The following is a 25,320-nucleotide window of genomic DNA, read 5'->3' as shown; positions in this document are numbered from 1 at the left end:
GTGATTCCGCACATGCTCGATACGGCCGGTGTGATTCCCCACATGCTCGATACGGCCGGTGTGATTCCCCACATGCTCGATACGGCCGGTGTGATTCCCCACATGCTCGATACGCCCGGTGTGATTCCGCACATGCTCGATACGGCCGGTGTGATTCCCCACATGCTCGATACGGCCGGTGTGATTCCCCACATGCTCGATACGGCCGGTGTGATTCCCCACATGCTCGATACGGCCGGTGTGATTCCCCACATGCTCGATACGGCCGGTGTGATTCCCCACATGCTCGATACGGCCGGTGTGATTCCCCACATGCTCGATACGGCCGGTGTGATTCCCCACATGCTCGATACGGCCGGTGTGATTCCCCACATGCTCGATACGGCCGGTGTGATTCCCCACATGCTCGATACGGCCGGTGTGATTCCGCACATGCTCGCTACGGCCGGTATGATTCCGCACATGCTCGATACGGCTGGTGTGATTCCCCACATGCTCGATACGGCCGGTGTGATTCCCGACATGCTCGATACGGCCGGTGTGATTCCCCACATGCTCGATACGGCCGGTGTGATTCCCCACATGCTCGATACGGCCGGTGTGATTCCCCACATGCTCGATACGCCCGGTGTGATTCCGCACATGCTCGATACGGCCGGTGTGATTCCCCACATGCTCGATACGGCCGGTGTGATTCCCCACATGCTCGATACGGCCGGTGTGATTCCCCACATGCTCGATACGGCCGGTGTGATTCCCCACATGCTCGATACGGCCGGTGTGATTCCCCACATGCTCGATACGGCCGGTGTGATTCCCCACATGCTCGATACGGCCGGTGTGATTCCCCACATGCTCGATACGGCCGGTGTGATTCCCCACATGCTCGATACGGCCGGTGTGATTCCCCACATGCTCGATACGGCCGGTGTGATTCCGCACATGCTCGATACGGCCGGTGTGATTCCCCACATGCTCGATACGGCCGGTGTGATTCCGCACATGCTCGCTACGGCCGGTGTGATTCCCCACATGCTCGATACGGCCGGTGTGATTCCGCACATGCTCGCTACGGCCGGTATGATTCCCCACATGCTCGCTACGGCCGGTGTGATTCCCCACATGCTCGATACGGCCGGTGTGATTCCGCACATGCTCGATACGGTCGGTGTGATTCCCCACATGCTCGATACGGCCGGTGTGATTCCTCACATGCTCGATACGGCCGGTGTGATTCCCCACATGCTCGATACGGCCGGTGTGATTCCCCACATGCTCGATACGGCCGGTGTGATTCCCCACATGCTCGATACGGCCGGTGTAATTCCTCACATGCTAGATACGGCCGGTGTGATTCCCCACATGCTCGATACGGCCGTTGCGATTCCCCACATGCTCGATACGGCCGGTGCGATTCCGCACATGCTCGCTACGGCCGGTATGATTCCCCACATGCTCGCTACGGCCGGTGTGATTCCCCACATGCTCGATACGGCCGGTGTGATTCCCCACATGCTCGATACGGCCGGTGTGATTCCCCACATGCTCGATACGGCCGGTGTGATTCCTCACATGCTCGATACGGCCGGTGTGATTCCCCACATGCTCGATACGGCCGGTGTGATTCCGCACATGCTCGATACGGCCGGTGTGATTCCCCACATGCTCGCTACGGCCGGTGTGATTCCGCACATGCTCGATACGGCCGGTGTGATTCCGCACATGCTCGATACGGCCGGTGTGATTCCGCACATGCTCGATACGGCCGGTGTGATTCCGCACATGCTCGATGCGGCCGGTGTGATTCCCCACATGCTCGATACGCCCGGTGTGATTCCCCACATGCTCGATACGGCCGGTGTGATTCCCCACATGCTCGATACGGCCGGTGTGATTCCCCACATGCTCGATACGGCCGGTGTGATTCCCCACATGCTCGATACGGCCGGTGTGATTCCCCACATGCTAGATACGGCCGGTGTGATTCCCCACATGCTCGATACGGCCGGTGTGATTCCCCACATGCTCGATACGGCCGGTGTGATTCCCCACATGCTCGATACGGCCGGTGTGATTCCCCACATGCTCGATACGGCCGGTGTGATTCCCCACATGCTCGATACGGCCGGTGTGATTCCCCACATGCTCGATACGGCCGGTGTGATTCCCCACATGCTCGATACGGCCGGTGTGATTCCCCACATGCTCGATACGGCCGGTGTGATTCCCCACATGCTCGATACGGCCGGTGTGATTCCCCACATGCTCGATACGGCCGGTGTGATTCCGCCCATGCTCGCTACGGCCGGTGTGATTCTCCACATGCTCGATACGGCCGGTGTGATTCCCCACATGCTCGATACGGCCGGTGTGATTCCCCACATGCTCGATACGGCCGGTGTGATTCCTCACATGCTCGATACGCCCGGTGTGATTCCCCACATGCTCGATACGGCCGGTGTGATTCCCCACATGCTCGATACGGCCGGTGTGATTCCGCACATGCTCGATACGGCCGGTGTGATTCCCCACATGCTCGATACGGCCGGTGTGATTCCCCACATGCTCGATACGGCCGGTGTGATTCCCCACATGCTCGATACGGCCGGTGTGATTCCACACATGCTCGATACGGCCGGTGTGATTCCCCACATGCTCGATACGGCCGGTGTGATTCCCCACATGCTCGATACGGCCGGTGTGATTCAGCACATGCTCGATACGGCCGGTGTGATTCCCCACATGCTCGATACGGCCGGTGTGATTCCCCACATGCTCGATACGGCCGGTGTGATTCCCCACATGCTCGATACGCCCGGTGTGATTCCCCACATGCTCGATACGGCCGGTGTGATTCCCCACATGCTCGATACGGCCGGTGTGATTCCGCACATGCTCGATACGGCCGGTGTGATTCCCCACATGCTCGATACGGCCGGTGTGATTCCCCACATGCTCGATACGGCCGGTGTGATTCCCCACATGCTCGATACGGCCGGTGTGATTCCCCACATGCTCGATACGGCCGGTGTGATTCCCCACATGCTCGATACGGCCGGTGTGATTCCCCACATGCTCGATACGGCCGGTGTGATTCCCCACATGCTCGATACGGCCGGTGTGATTCCCCACATGCTCGATACGGCCGGTGTGATTCCCCACATGCTCGATACGGCCGTTGTGATTCCCCACATGCTCGATACGGCCGGTGTGATTCCGCACATGCTCGCTACGGCCGGTATGATTCCCCACATGCTCGCTACGGCCGGTGTGATTCCCCACATGCTCGATACGGCCGGTGTGATTCCCCACATGCTCGATACGGCCGGTGTGATTCCCCACATGCTCGATACGGCCGGTGTGATTCCTCACATGCTCGATACGGCCGGTGTGATTCCCCACATGCTCGATACGGCCGGTGTGATTCCGCACATGCTCGATACGGCCGGTGTGATTCCCCACATGCTCGCTACGGCCGGTGTGATTCCGCACATGCTCGATACGGCCGGTGTGATTCCGCACATGCTCGATACGCCCGGTGTGATTCCCCACATGCTCGATACGGCCGGTGTGATTCCCCACATGCTCGATACGGCCGGTGTGATTCCCCACATGCTCGATACGGCCGGTGTGATTCCCCACATGCTCGATACGGCCGGTGTGATTCCCCACATGCTAGATACGGCCGGTGTGATTCCCCACATGCTCGATACGGCCGGTGTGATTCCCCACATGCTCGATACGGCCGGTGTGATTCCCCACATGCTCGATACGGCCGGTGTGATTCCCCACATGCTCGATACGGCCGGTGTGATTCCCCACATGCTCGATACGGCCGGTGTGATTCCCCACATGCTCGATACGGCCGGTGTGATTCCCCACATGCTCGATACGGCCGGTGTGATTCCCCACATGCTCGATACGGCCGGTGTGATTCCCCACATGCTCGATACGGCCGGTGTGATTCCCCACATGCTCGATACGGCCGGTGTGATTCCGCCCATGCTCGCTACGGCCGGTGTGATTCTCCACATGCTCGATACGGCCGGTGTGATTCCCCACATGCTCGATACGGCCGGTGTGATTCCCCACATGCTCGATACGGCCGGTGTGATTCCTCACATGCTCGATACGGCCGGTGTGATTCCCCACATGCTCGATACGGCCGGTGTGATTCCCCACATGCTCGATACGGCCGGTGTGATTCCCCACATGCTCGATACGGCCGGTGTGATTCCACACATGCTCGATACGGCCGGTGTGATTCCTCACATGCTCGATACGGCCGGTGTGATTCCCCACATGCTCGATACGGCCGGTGTGATTCCGCACATGCTCGATACGGCCGGTGTGATTCCCCACATGCTCGATACGGCCGGTGTGATTCCCCACATGCTCGATACGGCCGGTGTGATTCCCCACATGCTCGATACGCCCGGTGTGATTCCCCACATGCTCGATACGGCCGGTGTGATTCCCCACATGCTCGATACGGCCGGTGTGATTCCGCACATGCTCGATACAGCCGGTGTGATTCCCCACATGTTCGATACGGCCGGTGTGATTCCCCACATGCTCGATACGGCCGGTGTGATTCCCCACATGCTCGATACGGCCGGTGTGATTCCCCACATGCTCGATACGGCCGGTGTGATTCCCCACATGCTCGATACGGCCGGTGTGATTCCCCACATGCTCGATACGGCCGGTGTGATTCCCCACATGCTCGATACGGCCGGTGTGATTCCCCACATGCTCGATACGGCCGGTGTGATTCCCCACATGCTCGATACGGCCGGTGTGATTCCCCACATGCTCGATACGGCCGGTGTGATTCCCCACATGCTCGATACGGCCGGTGTGATTCCCCACATGCTCGATACGGCCGGTGTGATTCCCCACATGCTCGATACGGCCGGTGTGATTCCCCACATGCTCGATACGGCCGGTGTGATTCCCCACATGCTCGATACGGCCGGTGTGATTCCGCACATGCTCGACACGGCCGGTGTGATTCCCCACATGCTCGATACGGCCGGTGTGATTCCCCACATGCTCGATACGGCCGGTGTGATTCCCCACATGCTCGATACGCCCTGTGTGATTCCCCACATGCTCGATACGGCCGGTGTGATTCCCCACATGCTCGATACGGCCGGTGTGATTCCGCACATGCTCGATACGGCCGGTGTGATTCCCCACATGCTCGATACGGCCGGTGTGATTCCCCACATGCTCGATACGGCCGGTGTGATTCCCCACATGCTCGATACGGCCGGTGTGATTCCGCACATGCTCGATACGACCGGTGTGATTCCCCACATGCTCGATACGCCCGGTATGATTCCCCACATGCTCGCTACGGCCGGTGTGATTCCCCACATGCTCGATACGGCCGGTGTGATTCCCCACATGCTCGATACGGCCGGTGTGATTCCCCACATGCTCGATACGGCCGGTGTGATTCCTCACATGCTCGATACGGCCGGTGTGATTCCCCACATGCTCGATACGGCCGGTGTGATTCTGCACATGCTCGATACGGCCGGTGTGATTCCCCACATGCTCGCTACGGCCGGTGTGATTCCGCACATGCTCGATACGCCCGGTGTGATTCCCCACATGCTCGATACGGCCGGTGTGATTCCCCACATGCTCGATACGGCCGGTGTGATTCCCCACATGCTCGATACGGCCGGTGTGATTCCCCACATGCTCGATACGGCCGGTGTGATTCCCCACATGCTCGATACGGCCGGTGTGATTCCCCACATGCTAGATACGGCCGGTGTGATTCCCCACATGCTCGATACGTCCGGTGTGATTCCCCACATGCTCGATACGGCCGGTGTGATTCCCCACATGCTCGATACGGCCGGTGTGATTCCCCACATGCTCGATACGGCCGGTGTGATTCCCCACATGCTCGATACGGCCGGTGTGATTCCCCACATGCTCGATACGGCCGGTGTGATTCCCCACATGCTCGATACGGCCGGTGTGATTCCCCACATGCTCGATACGGCCGGTGTGATTCCCCACATGCTCGATACGGCCGGTGTGATTCCCCACATGCTCGATACGGCCGGTGTGATTCCGCCCATGCTCGCTACGGCCGGTGTGATTCTCCACATGCTCGATACGGCCGGTGTGATTCCCCACATGCTCGATACGGCCGGTGTGATTCCCCACATGCTCGATACGGCCGGTGTGATTCCTCACATGCTCGATACGCCCGGTGTGATTCCCCACATGCTCGATACGGCCGGTGTGATTCCCCACATGCTCGATACGGCCGGTGTGATTCCGCACATGCTCGATACGGCCGGTGTGATTCCCCACATGCTCGATACGGCCGGTGTGATTCCCCACATGCTCGATACGGCCGGTGTGATTCCCCACATGCTCGATACGGCCGGTGTGATTCCACACATGCTCGATACGGCCGGTGTGATTCCCCACATGCTCGATACGGCCGGTGTGATTCCCCACATGCTCGATACGGCCGGTGTGATTCAGCACATGCTCGATACGGCCGGTGTGATTCCCCACATGCTCGATACGGCCGGTGTGATTCCCCACATGCTCGATACGACCGGTGTGATTCCCCACATGCTCGATACGCCCGGTGTGATTCCCCACATGCTCGATACGGCCGGTGTGATTCCCCACATGCTCGATACGGCCGGTGTGATTCCGCACATGCTCGATACGGCCGGTGTGATTCCCCACATGCTCGATACGGCCGGTGTGATTCCCCACATGCTCGATACGGCCGGTGTGATTCCCCACATGCTCGATACGGCCGGTGTGATTCCCCACATGCTCGATACGGCCGGTGTGATTCCCCACATGCTCGATACGGCCGGTGTGATTCCCCACATGCTCGATACGGCCGGTGTGATTCCCCACATGCTCGATACGGCCGGTGTGATTCCCCACATGCTCGATACGGCCGGTGTGATTCCCCACATGCTCGATACGGCCGTTGTGCCACATGCTCGATACGGCCGGTGTGATCCGCACATGCTCGCTACGGCCGATATGATTCCCCACATGCTCGCTACGGCCGGTGTGATTCCCCACATGCCTCGATACGGCCGGTGTGATTCCCCACATGCTCGATACGGCCGGTGTGATTCCCCACATGCTCGATACGGCCGGTGTGATTCCTCACATGCTCGATACGGCCGGTGTGATTCCCCACATGCTCGATACGGCCGGTGTGATTCCGCACATGCTCGATACGGCCGGTGTGATTCCCCACATGCTCGCTACGGCCGGTGTTGTGATTCCGCACATGCTCGATACGGCCGGTGTGGATTCCGCACATGCTCGATACGCCCCGGTGTGATTCCCCACATGCTCGATACGGCCGGTGTGATTCCCCACATGACTCGATACGGCCGGTGTGATTCCCCACATGCTCGATACGGCCGGTTGTGATTCCCCACATGCTCGATACGGCCGGTGTGATTCCCCACATGCTAGATACGGCCGGTGTGATTCCCCACATGCTCGATACGGCCGGTGTGATTCCCCACATGCTCGATACGGCCGGTGTGATTCCCCACATGCTCGATACGGCGGTGTGATTCCCCACATGCTCGATACGGCCGGTGTGATTCCCCACATGCTCGATACGGCCGGTGTGATTCCCCACATGCTCGATACGGCCGGTGTGATTCCCCACATGCTCGATACGGCCGGTGTGATTCCCCACATGCTCGATTACGGCCGGTGTGATTCCCACATGCTCGATACGGCCGGTGTGATTCCCCACATGCTCGATACGGCCCGGTGTGATTCCGCCCATGCTCGCTACGGCCGGTGTGATTCTCCACATGCTCGATACGGCCGGTGTGATTCCCCACATGCTCGATACGGCCGGTGTGATTCCCCACATGCTCGATACGGCCGGTGTGATTCCTCACATGCTCGATACGCCCGGTGTGATTCCCCACATGCTCGATACGGCCTGGTGTGATTCCGCACATGCTCGATACGACCGGTGTGATTCCCCACATGCTCGATACGCCCGGTGTGATTCCGCACATGCTCGATACGGTCGGTGTGATTCCCCACATGCTCGATACGGCCGGTGTGATTCCCACATGCTCGATACGGCCGGTGTGATTCCCCACATGCTCGATACGGCCGGTGTGATTCCCCACATGCTCGATACGGCCGGTGTGATTCCGCCCATGCTCGCTACGGCCGGTGTGATTCTCCACATGCTCGATACGGCCGGTGTGATTCCCCACATGCTCGATACGGCCCGGTGTGATTCCCACATGCTCGATACGCCCGGTGTGATTCCCCACATGCTCGATACGGCGGTGTGATTCCCCACATGCTCGATACGGCCGGTGTGATTCGCACATGCTCGATACGGCCGGTGTGATTCCCCACATGTTCGATACGGCCGGTGTGATTCCCCACATGCTCGATACGGCCGGTGTGATTCTCCCACATGCTCGATACGGCGGTGTGATTCCCCACATGCTCGATACGGCCGGTGTGATTCCCCACATGCTCGATACGGCCGGTGTGATTCCCCACATGCTCGATACGGCCGGTGTGATTCCCCACATGCTCGATACGGCCGGTGTGATTCCCCACATGCTCGATACGGCCGGTGTGATTCCCCACATGCTCGATACGGCCGGTGTGATTCCCCACATGCTCGATACGGCCGGTGTGATTCCCCACATGCTCGATACGGCCGGTGTGATTCCCCACATGCTCGATACGGCCGGTGTGATTCCCCACATGCTCGATACGGCCGGTGTGATTCCCCACATGCTCGATACGGCCGGTGTGATTCCCCACATGCTCGATACGGCCGGTGTGATTCCGCACATGCTCGACACGGCCGGTGTGATTCCCCACATGCTCGATACGGCCGGTGTGATTCCCCACATGCTCGATACGCCCTGTGTGATTCCCCACATGCTCGATACGGCCGGTGTGATTCCCCACATGCTCGATACGGCCGGTGTGATTCCGCACATGCTCGATACGGCCGGTGTGATTCCCCACATGCTCGATACGGCCGGTGTGATTCCCCACATGCTCGATACGGCCGGTGTGATTCCCCACATGCTCGATACGGCCGGTGTGATTCCGCACATGCTCGATACGTCCGGTGTGATTCCCACATGCTCGATACGCCCGGTGTGATTCCGCACATGCTCGATACGGTCGGTGTGATTCCCCACATGCTCGATACGGCCGGTGTGATTCCCCACATGCTCGATACGGCCGGTGTGATTCCTCACATGCTAGATACGGCCGGTGTGATTCCCCACATGCTCGATACGGCCGTTGCGATTCCCCACATGCTCGATACGGCCGGTGCGATTCCGCACATGCTCGCATACGGCCGGTATGATTCCCCACATGCTCGATACGGCCGGTGTGATTCCCCACATGCTCGATACGGCCGGTGTGATTCCCCACATGCTCGATACGGCCGGTGTGATTCCCCACATGCTCGATACGGCCGGTGTGATTCCTCACATGCTCGATACGGCCGGTGTGATTCCCCACATGCTCGATACGGCCGGTGTGATTCCGCACATGCTCGATACGGCCGGTGTGATTCCCCACATGCTCGCTACGGCCGGTGTGATTCCGCACATGCTCGATACGGCCGGTGTGATTCCGCACATGCTCGATACGCCCGGTGTGATTCCCCACATGCTCGATACGGCCGGTGTGATTCCCCACATGCTCGATACGGCCGGTGTGATTCCCCACATGCTCGATACGGCCGGTGTGATTCCCCACATGCTCGATACGGCCGGTGTGATTCCCCACATGCTAGATACGGCCGGTGTGATTCCCCACATGCTCGATACGGCCGGTGTGATTCCCCACATGCTCGATACGGCCGGTGTGATTCCCCACATGCTCGATACGGCCGGTGTGATTCCCCACATGCTCGATACGGCCGGTGTGATTCCCCACATGCTCGATACGGCCGGTGTGATTCCCCACATGCTCGATACGGCCGGTGTGATTCCCCACATGCTCGATACGGCCGGTGTGATTCCCCACATGCTCGATACGGCCGGTGTGATTCCCCACATGCTCGATACGGCCGGTGTGATTCCCCACATGCTCGATACGGCCGGTGTGATTCCGCCCATGCTCGCTACGGCCGGTGTGATTCTCCACATGCTCGATACGGCCGGTGTGATTCCCCACATGCTCGATACGGCCGGTGTGATTCCCCACATGCTCGATACGGCCGGTGTGATTCCTCACATGCTCGATACGCCCGGTGTGATTCCCCACATGCTCGATACGGCCGGTGTGATTCCCCACATGCTCGATACGGCCGGTGTGATTCCCCACATGCTCGATACGGCCGGTGTGATTCCCCACATGCTCGATACGGCCGGTGTGATTCCGCACATGCTCGATACGGCCGGTGTGATTCCCCACATGCTCGATACGGCCGGTGTGATTCCGCACATGCTCGATACGGCTGGTGTGATTCCCCACATGCTCGATACGGCCGGTGTGATTCCACACATGCTCGATACGGCCGGTGTGATTCCCCACATGCTCGATACGGCCGGTGTGATTCCCCACATGCTCGATACGGCCGGTGTGATTCCCCACATGCTCGATACGGCCGGTGTGATTCCGCCCATGCTCGCTACGGCCGGTGTGATTCTCCACATGCTCGATACGGCCGGTGTGATTCCCCACATGCTCGATACGGCCGGTGTGATTCCCCACATGCTCGATACGGCCGGTGTGATTCCTCACATGCTCGATACGCCCGGTGTGATTCCCCACATGCTCGATACGGCCGGTGTGATTCCCCACATGCTCGATACGGCCGGTGTGATTCCCCACATGCTCGATACGGCCGGTGTGATTCCCCACATGCTCGATACGGCCGGTGTGATTCCACACATGCTCGATACGGCCGGTGTGATTCCCCACATGCTCGATACGGCCGGTGTGATTCCCCACATGCTCGATACGGCCGGTGTGATTCAGCACATGCTCGATACGGCCGGTGTGATTCCCCACATGCTCGATACGGCCGGTGTGATTCCCCACATGCTCGATACGGCCGGTGTGATTCCCCACATGCTCGATACGGCCGGTGTGATTCCGCACATGCTCGATACGGCCGGTGTGATTCCCCACATGCTCGATACGGCCGGTGTGATTCCCCACATGCTCGATACGGCCGGTGTGATTCCCCACATGCTCGATACGGCCGGTGTGATTCCCCACATGCTCGATACGGCCGGTGTGATTCCCCACATGCTCGATACGGCCGGTGTGATTCCCCACATGCTCGATACGGCCGGTGTGATTCCCCACATGCTCGATACGGCCGGTGTGATTCCCCACATGCTCGATACGGCCGGTGTGATTCCCCACATGCTCGATACGGCCGTTGCGATTCCCCACATGCTCGATACGGCCGGTGTGATTCCGCACATGCTCGCTACGGCCGGTGTAATTCCCCACATGCTCGCTACGGCCGGTGTGATTCCCCACATGCTCGATACGGCCGGTGTGATTCCCCACATGCTCGATACGGCCGGTGTGATTCCCCACATGCTCGATACGGCCGGTGTGATTCCTCACATGCTCGATACGGCCGGTGTGATTCCCCACATGCTCGATACGGCCGGTGTGATTCCGCACATGCTCGATACGGCCGGTGTGATTCCCCACATGCTCGCTACGGCCGGTGTGATTCCGCACATGCTCGATACGGCCGGTGTGATTCCGCACATGCTCGATACGCCCGGTGTGATTCCCCACATGCTCGATACGGCCGGTGTGATTCCCCACATGCTCGATACGGCCGGTGTGATTCCCCACATGCTCAATACGGCCGGTGTGATTCCCCACATGCTAGATACGGCCGGTGTGATTCCCCACATGCTCGATACGGCCGGTGTGATTCCCCACATGCTCGATACGGCCGGTGTGATTCCCCACATGCTCGATACGGCCGGTGTGATTCCCCACATGCTCGATACGGCCGGTGTGATTCCCCACATGCTCGATACGGCCGGTGTGATTCCCCACATGCTCGATACGGCCGGTGTGATTCCCCACATGCTCGATACGGCCGGTGTGATTCCCCACATGCTCGATACGGCCGGTGTGATTCCCCACATGCTCGATACGGCCGGTGTGATTCCCCACATGCTCGATACGGCCGGTGTGATTCCGCCCATGCTCGCTACGGCCGGTGTGATTCTCCACATGCTCGATACGGCCGGTGTGATTCCCCACATGCTCGATACGGCCGGTGTGATTCCTCACATGCTCGATACGCCCGGTGTGATTCCCCACATGCTCGATACGGCCGGTGTGATTCCCCACATGCTCGATACGGCCGGTGTGATTCCCCACATGCTCGATACGGCCGGTGTGATTCCCCACATGCTCGATACGGCCGGTGTGATTCCCCACATGCTCGATACGGCCGGTGTGATTCCACACATGCTCGATACGGCCGGTGTGATTCCCCACATGCTCGATACGGCCGGTGTGATTCCCCACATGCTCGATACGGCCGGTGTGATTCCGCACATGCTCGATACGGCCGGTGTGATTCCCCACATGCTCGATACGGCCGGTGTGATTCCCCACATGCTCGATACGGCCGGTGTGATTCCCCACATGCTCGATACGCCCGGTGTGATTCCCCACATGCTCGATACGGCCGGTGTGATTCCCCACATGCTCGATACGGCCGGTGTGATTCCGCACATGCTCGATACGGCCGGTGTGATTCCCCACATGTTCGATACGGCCGGTGTGATTCCCCACATGCTCGATACGGCCGGTGTGATTCCCCACATGCTCGATACGGCCGGTGTGATTCCCCACATGCTCGATACGGCCGGTGTGATTCCCCACATGCTCGATACGGCCGGTGTGATTCCCCACATGCTCGATACGGCCGGTGTGATTCCCCACATGCTCGATACGGCCGGTGTGATTCCCCACATGCTCGATACGGCCGGTGTGATTCCCCACATGCTCGATACGGCCGGTGTGATTCCCCACATGCTCGATACGGCCGGTGTGATTCCCCACATGCTCGATACGGCCGGTGTGATTTCCCCACATGCTCGATACGGCCGGTGTGATTCCCCACATGCTCGATACGGCCGGTGTGATTCCGCACATGCTCGACACGGCCGGTGTGATTCCCCACATGCTCGATACGGCCGGTGTGATTCCCCACATGCTCGATACGGCCGGTGTGATTCCCCACATGCTCGATACGCCCGGTGTGATTCCCCACATGCTTGATACGGCCGGTGTGATTCCCCACATGCTCGATACGGCCGGTGTGATTCCGCACATGCTCGATACGGCCGGTGTGATTCCCCACATGCTCGATACGGCCGGTGTGATTCCCCACATGCTCGATACGGCCGGTGTGATTCCGCACATGCTCGATACGGCCGGTGTGATTCCCCACATGCTCGATACGCCCGGTGTGATTCCCCACATGCTCGATACGCCCGGTGTGATTCCGCACATGCTCGATACGGCCGGTGTGATTCCCCACATGCTCGATACGGCCGGTGTGATTCCCCACATGCTCGATACGGCCGGTGTGATTCCCCACATGCTCGATACGGCCGGTGTGATTCCGCACATGCTCGATACGGCCGGTGTGATTCCCCACATGCTCGATACGCCCGGTGTGATTCCCCACATGCTCGATACGCCCGGTGTGATTCCCCACATGCTCGATACGGCCGGTGTGATTCCCCACATGCTCGATACGGCCGGTGTGATTCCCCACATGCTCGATACGCCCGGTGTGATTCCGCACATGCTCGATACGGCCGGTGTGATTCCCCACATGCTCGCTACGGCCGGTGTGATTCTACAACCTCCTCCAGCCCCTTCAACCCTCCCTCGCTCTGTAACCTCCTCCAGCCCCGACAACTCTCCCTCGCTCTGTAACCTCCTCCAGATCCTACAACCCTCCCTATCTCTGTAACCTCCTCCAACCCCTACACCCCTCCCTATCTCCGTAACATCCTCCAGCCCCTACAACCCTCCCTATCTCTGTAACCTTATCCAGCCCCGACAACCCTCCCTATCTCTGTAACCTCCTCCAGTCCCCTACAACACTCCCTATCTCTGTAACCTCCTCCAGCCCCTTCAACCATCCCTATCTCGGTAACCTCCTCCAGTCCCTACAACCCTCCCAATCTCTGTAACTTCCTCCAGTCCCCTACAACCCTCCCTATCTCTGTAACCTCCTCCAGCCCCTACACCCCTCCCTATCTCTGTAACCTCCTCCAGCCCCTACACCCCTCCCTATCTCTGTAACCTCCTCCAGCCCTGACACCCCTCCCTATCTCTCTAACCTCCTCCGGCCCCTACACCTCTTCCTATCTCTGTAACCTCCTCCAGCTCCTACAACTCTCCCTATCTCTGTAACCTCCTCCAGCCCCTTCAACCCTCCCTATCTCTGTAACTTCCTCCAGCCCCTACAAACCTCCCTATCTCTGTAACCTGCTCCAGTCCCTTCAACCCTCCCTATCTCTGTAACCTCCTCCAGCCCCTACAACACTCCCTATCTCTGTATCCTCCTCCAGCTCCTACATCCCTCCCTATCTCTGTAACCTCCTCCAGCCCCTACAACCCTCCCTATCTCTGTAACCTCCTCCAGCCCCTACAACCCTGCCTATCTCTGTAACCTCCTCCAGTCCCTTCAACCCTCCCTATCTCTGTAACCTCCTCCAGCCCCTACAACCCTCCCTATCTCTGTAACCTCCTCCAGCCCCTTCAACCCTCCCTATCTCTGTAACCTCCTCCAGCCCCTACAACCCTCCCTATCTCTGAAACCTCCTCCAGCCCCTTCAACCCTCCCTAGCTCTGTAACCTCCTCCAGTCCCTACAACCCTCCCTATCTCTGTAAACTCCTCCAGTCCCTACAACCCTCCCTCTCTCTGTAACCTCCTCCAGCCCTTACAATCCTCCCTTTCTCTCTATCCTCCTCCAACCTCCCTATCTCTCCAACCTCGTGAAACCCCTACAACCCTCCCTATCTCTGTAAACTTCTCCAGCCCACATAACCCTCCCTATCTCTGTAACCTCCTCCAGTCCCCACAACCCTCCCTATCTCTGTAACCTCCTCCAGTCCCCACAACCCTCCCTATCTCTGTAACATCCTCCAGTCCCCTACAACCCTCCCTACCTCTGTAACCTCCTCCAGCCCCTACAACCCTCCCTACCGCTGTAACCTCCTCCAGCCCCTACATCCCTCCTTATCTCTGTAACATCCTCCAGTCCCCTACAAACCTCCCTATCTCTGTAACCTCCTCCAGTCCCCTACAACCCTCCCTATCTCTGTAACCTCCTCCAGCCCCTTCAACCCTCCCGATCTCTGTAACCTCCTCCAGCCCCGACAACTCTCGCTATCTCTGTAACCTCCTCCAGTCCCCACAAACCTCCCTATCTCTGTAACCTCCTCCAGCGCCTTCGACCCTCCCTATCTCTGTAACCTCCTCCAGTCCCCTACAACCCTACCTATCTCTGTAGCCTCCTCCAGTCCCCTACAACACTCCCTATCTCTGTAACCTCCCCCAGTCCCTGCACCCCTCCCGATCTCTGTAACCTCCTCCAGCCCCTACACCCCTCCCTATCTCTGTAACCTCTTCCAGCCCCTACACCCCTTCCTATCTCTGTAACATCCTCCAGCCCTGACACCCTCCCTATCTCTGTAACCTCCTCCAGCCCCTACACCCCTCCCTATCTCTGTAACCTCCTCCAGCCCCTACAACCCTCCCTATCTCAGTAACCTCCTCCAGCCCCTTCAACCCTCCCTATCTCTGTAACCTCCTCCAGCCCCTACAACCCTCCCTCTCTATGTTACGTGGGCCCCCCGTCCGGTTAGTTTGCTGCTCAATCCGAACCGTCTGTTCCTCCGGATCCTCAGACCAGCCTGCGTCCACAAAGAAAATCCCCCAGAAACAAAACGCCAGCAGTCAGACGCAATTCCTCGAATGGGCAGAGCCTCCTGCACAATCCTGAGTTTGCCGATCCACCCCCAGCCAGGTCTCTCTGCCTCTCTCTCTGTCTCTCGCTCTGTCTCTCTCTCTGTGTCTCTCTCTCTCTGTCTCTCTCTCTGTGTCTCTCTCTCTCTGTCTCTCTCCGTCTCTGTCTCTCTCCGTCTCTGTCTCTCTCCGTCTCTGTCTCTCTCTTTCTCTCTCTCTGTCTCTCTCTCTCTCTCTCCGTCTCTGTCTCTCTCTTTCTCTCTCTCTTCTTTCTCTGTCTCTCTGTCTCTCTCTCTGTCTCTCTCTTTCTTTCTCTGTCTCTCTCTCTGTCTCTCTCTCTGTCTCTCTGTGTGTCTCTCTCTCTGTCCCTCTCTCACTGTCTCTTTCTGTCTCTCTCTCTCACTGTCTCTCTCTGTCTCTCTCTCCCTCTCTTGTCTCTCACTTTCTGTCTCTCGCTCTGTCTCTCTCTCACTGTCTCTGTCTCTTTTTGTCTCTCTCTCACTGTCTCTCTCTGTCTCTATCACTCTCTGTCTCTCTCTCCCTCTCTGTCTCTCACTTTCTGTGTGTCTCTTTCTCTGTCTCTTTCTCTCTCTCTCTATCTCTCTCTCTCTGTCTGTCTCTTTCTCTGTCTGTCTCTCTCTATCTCTATCTCTGTCTCTCTCTCTTCTCTCTCTCTGTTATTTTGGGAAGTGTGGATGTACAAAGGGACCTTTGGGTGTCCTTGCACACCAGTCACTGAAAGTGGAGAGGGGGGAGCAGCCAGCAGTTCAGAAGGCTGGTGATATGTTGGCCTTCATTAGAATCATAGAATCATAGAAGTTTACAGCATGGAAACAGGCCCTTCGGCCCAACCAGTCCATGCCGCCCAGTTTTTACCATTAAGCTAGTCCCAGTTGCCCGCACTTGGCACATAACCCTCTATACCCATCTTACCCATGTAACTATCTAAATGCTTTTTAAAAGACACAATTGTACCCGCCTCTACTACTACCTCTGGCAGCACATTCCAGACACTCACTACCCTCTGAGTGAAGAAATTGCCCCTCTGGGCCCTTCTGAATCTCTCCCCTCTCACCTTAAACCTATGCCCTCTAGTTTTAGACTCCCCTACCTTTGGGAAAAGATGTTGACTATTGCCAGAGGGATTTGAGTTCCGACGTGGTGATGTCTTACTGCAGTTGTACAAGGCCTTGGTGAGACCACACCTGGGGTTTAGCGTACAGTATTGGTTTCCCTAACCAAGAAAGGATATAGTTAAAAGAGAGGGAGGTTCACTGGGCTGATAGCGGGGTTGAAGGACTATCTTAGAGATCGGTTCGACTGGGTGTGTGTGCAGTGGAGTTTAGAAAGATGAGAGGAGATCTGATCGAAACGTATAAAATTCTAACAGGGCTTTACAGGCCATTCGACATAGGAGCAGAATTAGGCCACTCGGCCCATCGAGTCTGCTCCGCCATTCAATCATGGCTGATATTTTCTCATCCCCATTCTCCTGCCTTCTCCCCATAACCCCGGATCCCCTTCTTAATCAAGAACCTGTCTGTCTCTGTCTTAAAGACACTCAGTGATTTGGCCTCCACAGCCTTCTGCGGCAAAGAGTTCCACAGATTCACCACCCTCTGGCTGAAGAAATTCCTCCTCATCGCTGTTTTAAAGTCCCTTCAGTCTGAGATTGTGTCCTCTGCTTCTAGTTTTTCCTACAAGTGGAAACATCCTGTCCACGTCCACTCTATCCAGGCCTCGCAGTATCCTGTAAGTTTCAATAAGATCCCCCCCTCATCCTTCTAAACTCCAACGAGTACAGACCCGGAGTCCTCAACCGTTCCTCATACGACAAGCTCTTCATTCCAGGGATCATTCTTGTGAACCTCCTCTGGACCCTTTCCAAGGCCAGCACATCCTCCCTTAGATACGGGGCCCAAAACTGCTCACAATGCTCCAAATGGGGTCTGACCAGAGCCTTATACAGCCTCAGAAGTACATCCCTGGTCTTGTATTCTCGCCCTCTCGACGTGAATGCTAACATTGCATTTTCCTTCTTAACTGCCGACTGAACCTGCACGTTAACCTGAAGAGAATCGGGAAGAAGGACTCCCAAGTCCCTTTGTGCTTCTGATTTCCGAAGCATTTCCCCATTTAGAAAATGGGGACTGTGCCTAAATTCCTCCTTCCAAAGGGCAGAACCTCACACTTTTCCACATTGTATTCCATCTGCCACTTCATTGCCCACTCTCCTAGCTTGTCCAAATCCTTCTGCTGCCCCCCTGCTTCCTCAATACTACCCTGGTCCCTCTACACATTTCTGGATCACCTGCAAACTTAGCAACAGCGCCTTCAGACGCAGGGAGGATCTTTCCCCTGGTTGGAGAATCTCGGACCTGGTGGGAGACCATTCAGGACAGAAACGAGGGGAAATTCCTGATGCACAATCAATTACTCGTGAGACGAGGGGAGTCATACTAATCGGCTTTAATCGGCTAGAACTGTACCCAGCAGCTCCGATACAGAAAGTGAGGGCTGCTGGGACGGCATGGGTTCTTATACCCCGCCTCTCAGGGCGGAGCTACGTACGTTGGCCAATGGGCATCCACCTCTCAGGTACTGCAATACCTGGTATTACCACAATTCCTTCACTCGAAGGCGAGCGAAGCTGTGGAATTCTCCACGCACAAGGCTGTGCGAATTCAAGAAAGAGATAGGTGTTTGTTTCGATTTTGATGGCATCAAGGGTGATGGTGAGGAAGTGGGAGACTGGCATTGAGATGGAGGGGGGGTCAAATTGACCGGCGGAGCAGGCGCGAAGGGGCGGATGGCCCCCTGTACTTTACCGAAATCGGGAAGGATGAAGTGGGGGCGGGTGGTTACAGGTGGCGATACTGAGCCGCCCTCTTGCTCCCTGTCCCGCAGGCTGGGGAAGAACACGCTGAGCGAAGAGGGCAAGCAGCTGTTGCTGGATGTGCAGGCGAGGAAGCCCGAGCTGAAGGTGCTACTGTGACGGCGGCGGAGAGGAGACGGCGGCCAAAGGGTTTGTTTCAACGTTACGTCCGCCTACGACAAGCACACGCGTGGCAGGCAGACCCCCCCCCCACCCCCACTCCCCCCTACCCCCACCCCCACTCTCGGCATTTGTTTGTGTTTGTGTTTCTGAGCTGGAGTTAAATAAAGACATGGGTTGTAACAAGTCATTCTGCTCATCATCTGCCCCAATCAACATATCTTTCAGTTCCTCTCCCCCTTGAGCTTTTAACCCAGCTTCACCCCCATAAACACACCAACACTATTCACCTCCGTCACTCCCTGTGGGAGTGAGTTCGACACCGACACTATTCACCTCCGTCACTCCCTGTGGGAGCGAGTTCCACAACGACACTATTCACCTCCATCACTCCCTGTGGGAGCGAGTTCGACACCGACACTATTCACCTCCGTCACTCCCTGTGGGAGCGAGTTCGACACCGACACTATTCACCTCCGTCACTCCCTGTGGGAGCGAGTTCGACACCGACACTATTCACCTCCGTCACTCCCTGTGGGAGCGAGTTCCACAACGACACTATTCACCTCCGTCACTCCCTGTGGGAGTGAGTTCGACACCGACACTATTCACCTCCGTCACTCCCTGTGGGAGCGAGTTCCACATCGATAATATTCACCTCGATCACTCCCTGTGGGAGCGAGTTCCACACCGACACTATTCACCTCCGTCACTCCCTGTGGGAGCGAGTTCCACATCGACACTATTCACCTCCATCACTCCCTGTGGGAGCGAGTTCCACACCGACACTATTCACCTCCGTCACTCCCTGTGGGAGCGAGTTCCACATCAACACTATTCACCTCCATCACTCCCTGTGGGAGCGAGTTCCGCACTGACACTATTCACCTCGATCACTCCCTGTGGGAGTGAGTTCCACACCGACACTATTCACCTCGATCACTCCCTGTGGGAGCGAGTTCCACACCGACACTATTCACCTCCGTCACTCCCTGTGGGAGCGAGTTCCACATCGACACTATTCACCTCCGTCACTCCCTGTGGGAGCGAGTTCCACACCAACACTATTCACCTCCGTCACTCCCTGTGGGAGCGAGTTCCACATCGACACTATTCACCTCCGTCACTCCGTGGGAGCGGGTTCCACATCGACACTATTCACCTCGATCACTCCCTGTGGGAGCGAGTTCCACATCGACACTATTCACCTCCGTCACTCCCTGGGGGAGCGAGTTCCACACCGACACTATTCACCTCCGTCACTCCCTGTGGGAGCGAGTTCCACACCGACACTATTCACCTCCGTCACTCCCTGGGGGAGCGAGTTCCACACCGACACTATTCACCTCCGCCACTCCCTGTGGGAGTGAGTTCCACATCGACACTATTCACCTTCATTACACCCTGTGGGAGCGAGTTCCACATCGACACTATTCACCTCCGTCACTCCCTGTGGGAGCGAGTTCCACATCGACACTATTCACCTCCATCACTCCCTGTGGGAGCGAGTTCCACACCGACACTATTCACCTCGATCACTCCCTGTGGGAGTGAGTTCCACATCAACACTATTCACCTCCGTCACTGACTGTGGGAGCGAGTTCCACATCGACACTATTCACCTCGATCACTCCCTGTGGGAGTGAGTTCCACATCAACACTATTCACCTCCGTCACTGACTGTGGGAGCGAGTTCCACACCGACACTATTCACCTCCGTCACTCCCTGTGGGAGCGAGTTCCACATCGACACTATTCACCTCCGTCACTCCCTGTGGGAGCGAGTTCCACACCAACACTATTCACCTCCGTCACTCCCTGTGGGAGCGAGTTCCACATCGACACTATTCACCTCCGTCACTCCCTGTGGGAGTGAGTTTCACATCGACACTATTCACCTCCATTACACCCTGTGGGAGCGAGTTCCACATCGACACAATTCACCTCCGTCACTCCCTGTGGGAGCGAGTTCCACATCGACACTATTCACCTCCGTCACTCCCTGTGGGAGCGAGTTCCACATCGACACTATTCACCTCGATCACTCCCTGTGGGAGTGAGTTCCACATCGACACTATACACCTCCGTCACTCACTGTGGGAGCGAGTTCCACATCGACACTATTCACCTCCGTCACTCCCCGTGGGAGCGAGTTCCACGCCGACACTATTCACCTCCGACACTCCCTGTGGGAGCGAGTTCCACATCAACACTATTCACCTCGATCACTCCCTGTGGGAGCGAGTTCCACATCGACACTATTCACCTCCGTCACTCCCTGTGGGAGCTAGTTCCACATCGACACTATTCACCTCCGTCACTCCCTGTGGGAGCGAGTTCCACACCGACACTATTCACCTCCGTCACTCCCTGTGGGAGCGAGTTCCACATCGACACTATTCACCTCCGTCACTCCCTGTGGGAGCGAGTTCCACATCGACACTATTCACCTCCGTCACTCCCTGTGGGAGCGAGTTCCACATCGACACTATTCACCTCCGTCACTCCCTGTGGGAGCGAGTCCCACATCGACACTATTCACCTCGCTCACTCCCTGTGGGAGCGAGTCCCACATCGACACTATTCACCTCGCTCACTCCCTGTGGGAGCGAGTCCCACATCGACACTATTCACCTCGATCAGTAGCTGTGGGAGCGAGTTCCACACCCACACTATTCACCTCCGTCACTCCCTGTGGGAGCGAGTTCCACATCGACACTATTCACCTCCGTCACTCCCTGTGGGAGCGAGTTCCACACCGACACTAATCACCTCGATCACTCCCTGTGGGAGCGAGTTCCACACCGACACTATTCACCTCGATCACTCCCTGTGGGAGCGAGTTCCACACCGACACTATTCACCTCGATCACTCCCTGTGGGAGCGAGTTCCACATCAACACTATTCACCTCCGTCACTCCCTGTGGGAGCGGGTTCCACACCGACACTATTCACCTCCGTCGCTCCCTGTGGGAGCGAGTTCCACATCAACACTATTCACCTCCGTCACTCCCTGTGGGAGCGAGTTCCACACCAACACTATTCACCTCGATCACTCTCTGTGGGAGCGAGTCCCACAACGACACTATTCACCTCGATCACTCCCTGTGGGAGTGAGTTCCACATCGACACTATTCACCTCCGTTACTCCCTGTGGGAGCGAGTTCCACATCCACACTATTCACCTCCGTCACTCCCTGTGGGAGCGAGTTCCACATCGACACTATTCACCTCGATCACTCCCTGTGGGAGCGAGTTCCACATCGACACTATTCACCTCCGTCACTCCCTGTGGGAGCGAGTTCCACATCGACACTATTCACCTCCGTCACTCCCTGTGGGAGCGCGTTCCACATGGACACTGTTCACCTCCGTCACTCCCTGTGGGAGCGAGTTCCACATCGACACTATTCACCTCGATCACCCCCTGTGGGAGCGAGTTCCACATCGACACTATTCACCTCCGTCACTCCCTGTGGGAGCGAGTTCCACAGCGACACTATTCACCTCCATCACTCCCTGTGGGAGCGAGTTCCACACCGACACTATTCACGTCCGTCACTCCCTGTGGGAGCGAGTTCCACACCGACACTATTCACCTCCGTCACTCCCTGTGGGAGCGAGTTCCACATCGACACTATTCACCTCCGTCACTCCCTGTGGGAGCGAGCTCCACACCAACACTATTCACCTCCGTCACTCCCTGTGGGAGCGAGTTCCACATGGACACTGTTCACCTCCGTCACTCCCTGTGGGAGCGAGTTCCACATCGACACTATTCACCTCCGTCACTCCCTGTGGGAGCGAGTTCCACATCGACACTATTCACCTCCGTCACTCCCTGTGGGAGCGAGTTCCACATCGACACTATTCCCCTCGATCACTCCCTGTGGGAGCGAGTTCCACACCCACACTATTCACCTCGATCACTCCCTGTGGGAGCGAGTCCCACATCGACACTATTTACCTCCGTCACTCCCTGTGGGAGCGAGTCCCACCTCGACACTATTCACCTCCGTCACTCCCTGTGGGAGCGAGTCCCACATCAACACTATTCACCTCCGTCACTCCCTGTGGGAGCGAGTTCCACACCAACACTATTCACCTCGATCACTCTCTGTGGGAGCGAGTCCCACAACGACACTATTCACCTCGATCACTCCCTGTGGGAGTGAGTTCCACATCGACACAATTCACCTCCGTTACTCCCTGTGGGAGCGAGTTCCACATCCACACAATTCACCTCGATCACTCCCTGTGGGAGCGGTTTCCACACCGACACTATTCACCTCCGTCACTCCCTGTGGGAGCGAGTTCCACATCGACACTATTCACCTCGATCACTCCCTGTGGGAGCGAGTTCCACATCAACACTATTCACCTCCGTCACTCCCTGTGGGAGCGAGTTCCACACCGACACTATTCACCTCCGTCACTCCCTGTGGGAGCGAGTTCTACACCGACACTATTCACCTCGATCACTCCCTGTGGGAGCGAGTTCCACATCGACACTATTCACCTCGATCACTCCCTGTGGGAGCGAGTTCCACATCGACACTATTCACCTCCGTCACTCCCTGTGGGAGCGAGTTCCACATCGACACTATTCAACTCCGTCACTCCCTGTGGGAGCGAGTTCCACATCGACACTATTCACCTCGATCACTCCCTGTGGGGGCGGGTTCCACATCGACACAATTCACCTCGATCACTCCCTGTGGGAGCGAGTTCCACATCGACACTATTCACCTCCATCACTCCCTGTGGGAGCGAGTTCCACATCGACACAATTCACCTCCGTCACTCCCTGTGGGAGCGAGTTCCACACCGACACTATTCACCTCCGTCATTCCCTGTGGGAGCGAGTTCGACACCGACACTATTCACCTCCGTCACTCCCTGTGGGAGCGAGTTCCACATCGACAATATTCACCTCCGTCAATCCCTGTGGGAGCGAGTTCCACATCGACACTATTCACCTCCGTCACTCCCTGTGGGTGCGAGTTCCACACCGACACTATTCACCTCGATCACTCCCTGTCGGAGCGAGTTCCACATCGACACTATTCACTTCCGTCAATCCCTGACGGAGCGAGTTCCACATCGACACTATTCACCTCCGTCACTCCCTGTGGGAGCGAGTTCCACATCGACACTATTCACCTCCATCACTCCCTGTGGGAGCGAGTTCCACATGAACACTATTCACCTCCGTCACTCCCTGTGGGAGCGAGTTCCACACCCACACTATTCACCTCCGTCACTCCCTGTGGGAGCGAGTTCCACACCAACACTATTCACCTCGATCACTCCCTGTGGGAGTGAGTTCCACATCGACACTATTCACCTCCGTCACTCCCTGTGGGAGCGAGTTCCACATCAACACTATTCACCTCCATCACTCCCTGTGGGAGCGAGTTCCACATCAACACTATTCACCTCCGTCACTCCCTGTGGGAGCGAGTTCCACACCCACACTATTCACCTCGATCACTCCCTGTGGGAGCGAGTTCCACATCGACACTATTCACCTCCGTCACTCCCTGTGGGAGCGAGTTCCACATCGACACTATTCACCTCCGTCACTCCCTGTGGGAGCGAGTTCCACATCGACACTATTCACCTCGATCTCTCCCTGTGGGAGCGAGTTCCACATCGACACTATTCACCTCGATCACTCCCTGTGGGAGCGAGTTCCACACCGACACTATTCACCTCGCTCACTCCCTGTGGGAGCGAGTTCCACACCGACACTATTCACCTCGATCACTCCCTGTGGGAGCGAGTTCCACATCGACACTATTCACCTCCGTCACTCCCTGTGGGAGCGAGTTCCACATCGACACTATTCACCTCGATCACTCCCTGTGGGAGCGAGTTCCACATCGACACTTTTCACCTCCGTCACTCCCTGTGGGAGCGAGTTCCACATCGACACTATTCACCTCCGTCACTCCCTGTGGGAGCGAGTTCCACATCGACACTATTCACCTCCGTCACACCTGTGGGAGCGAGTCCCACACCGACACTGTTCAACTCCGTCACTCCCTCTGGGAGCGAGTTCCACACCGACACTATTCACCTCCGTCACTCCCTGTGGGAGCGAGTTCCACATCAACACTATTCACCTCCATCACTCCCTGTGGGAGCGAGTTCCGCACTGACACTATTCACCTCGATCACTCCCTGTGGGAGCGAGTTCCACACCGACACTATTCACCTCGATCACTCCCTGTGGGAGCGAGTTCCACACCGACACTATTCACCTCCGTCACTCCCTGTGGGAGCGAGTTCCACATCGACAC

The 25,320-nt window shown here is 57.4% G+C and overlaps 1 protein-coding gene across 2 annotated transcripts in view; it reads left to right on the top strand.

Moving 5' to 3' along the window:
- Nucleotides 1-19,157, top strand: part of LOC140411551 (NACHT, LRR and PYD domains-containing protein 3-like) — a 109,760-nt gene extending 90,603 nt beyond the window's left edge. For both annotated transcript variants that reach the window (XM_072500633.1, XM_072500632.1), the window contains one exon: nt 18,927-19,157. In XM_072500633.1, coding sequence (XP_072356734.1) covers nt 18,927-19,014 — 88 coding nt within the window. In that variant the 3' untranslated portion in view covers nt 19,015-19,157. The remainder of the gene's footprint in view (nt 1-18,926) is intronic.
- Nucleotides 19,158-25,320: the final 6,163 nt, after the last annotated feature.

This window comes from Scyliorhinus torazame, chromosome 4 (genome assembly GCF_047496885.1).
Source record: "Scyliorhinus torazame isolate Kashiwa2021f chromosome 4, sScyTor2.1, whole genome shotgun sequence".
Lineage (NCBI taxonomy): Eukaryota > Metazoa > Chordata > Chondrichthyes > Carcharhiniformes > Scyliorhinidae > Scyliorhinus > Scyliorhinus torazame.
This window is presented reverse-complemented; position numbering and strand designations above follow the sequence as displayed.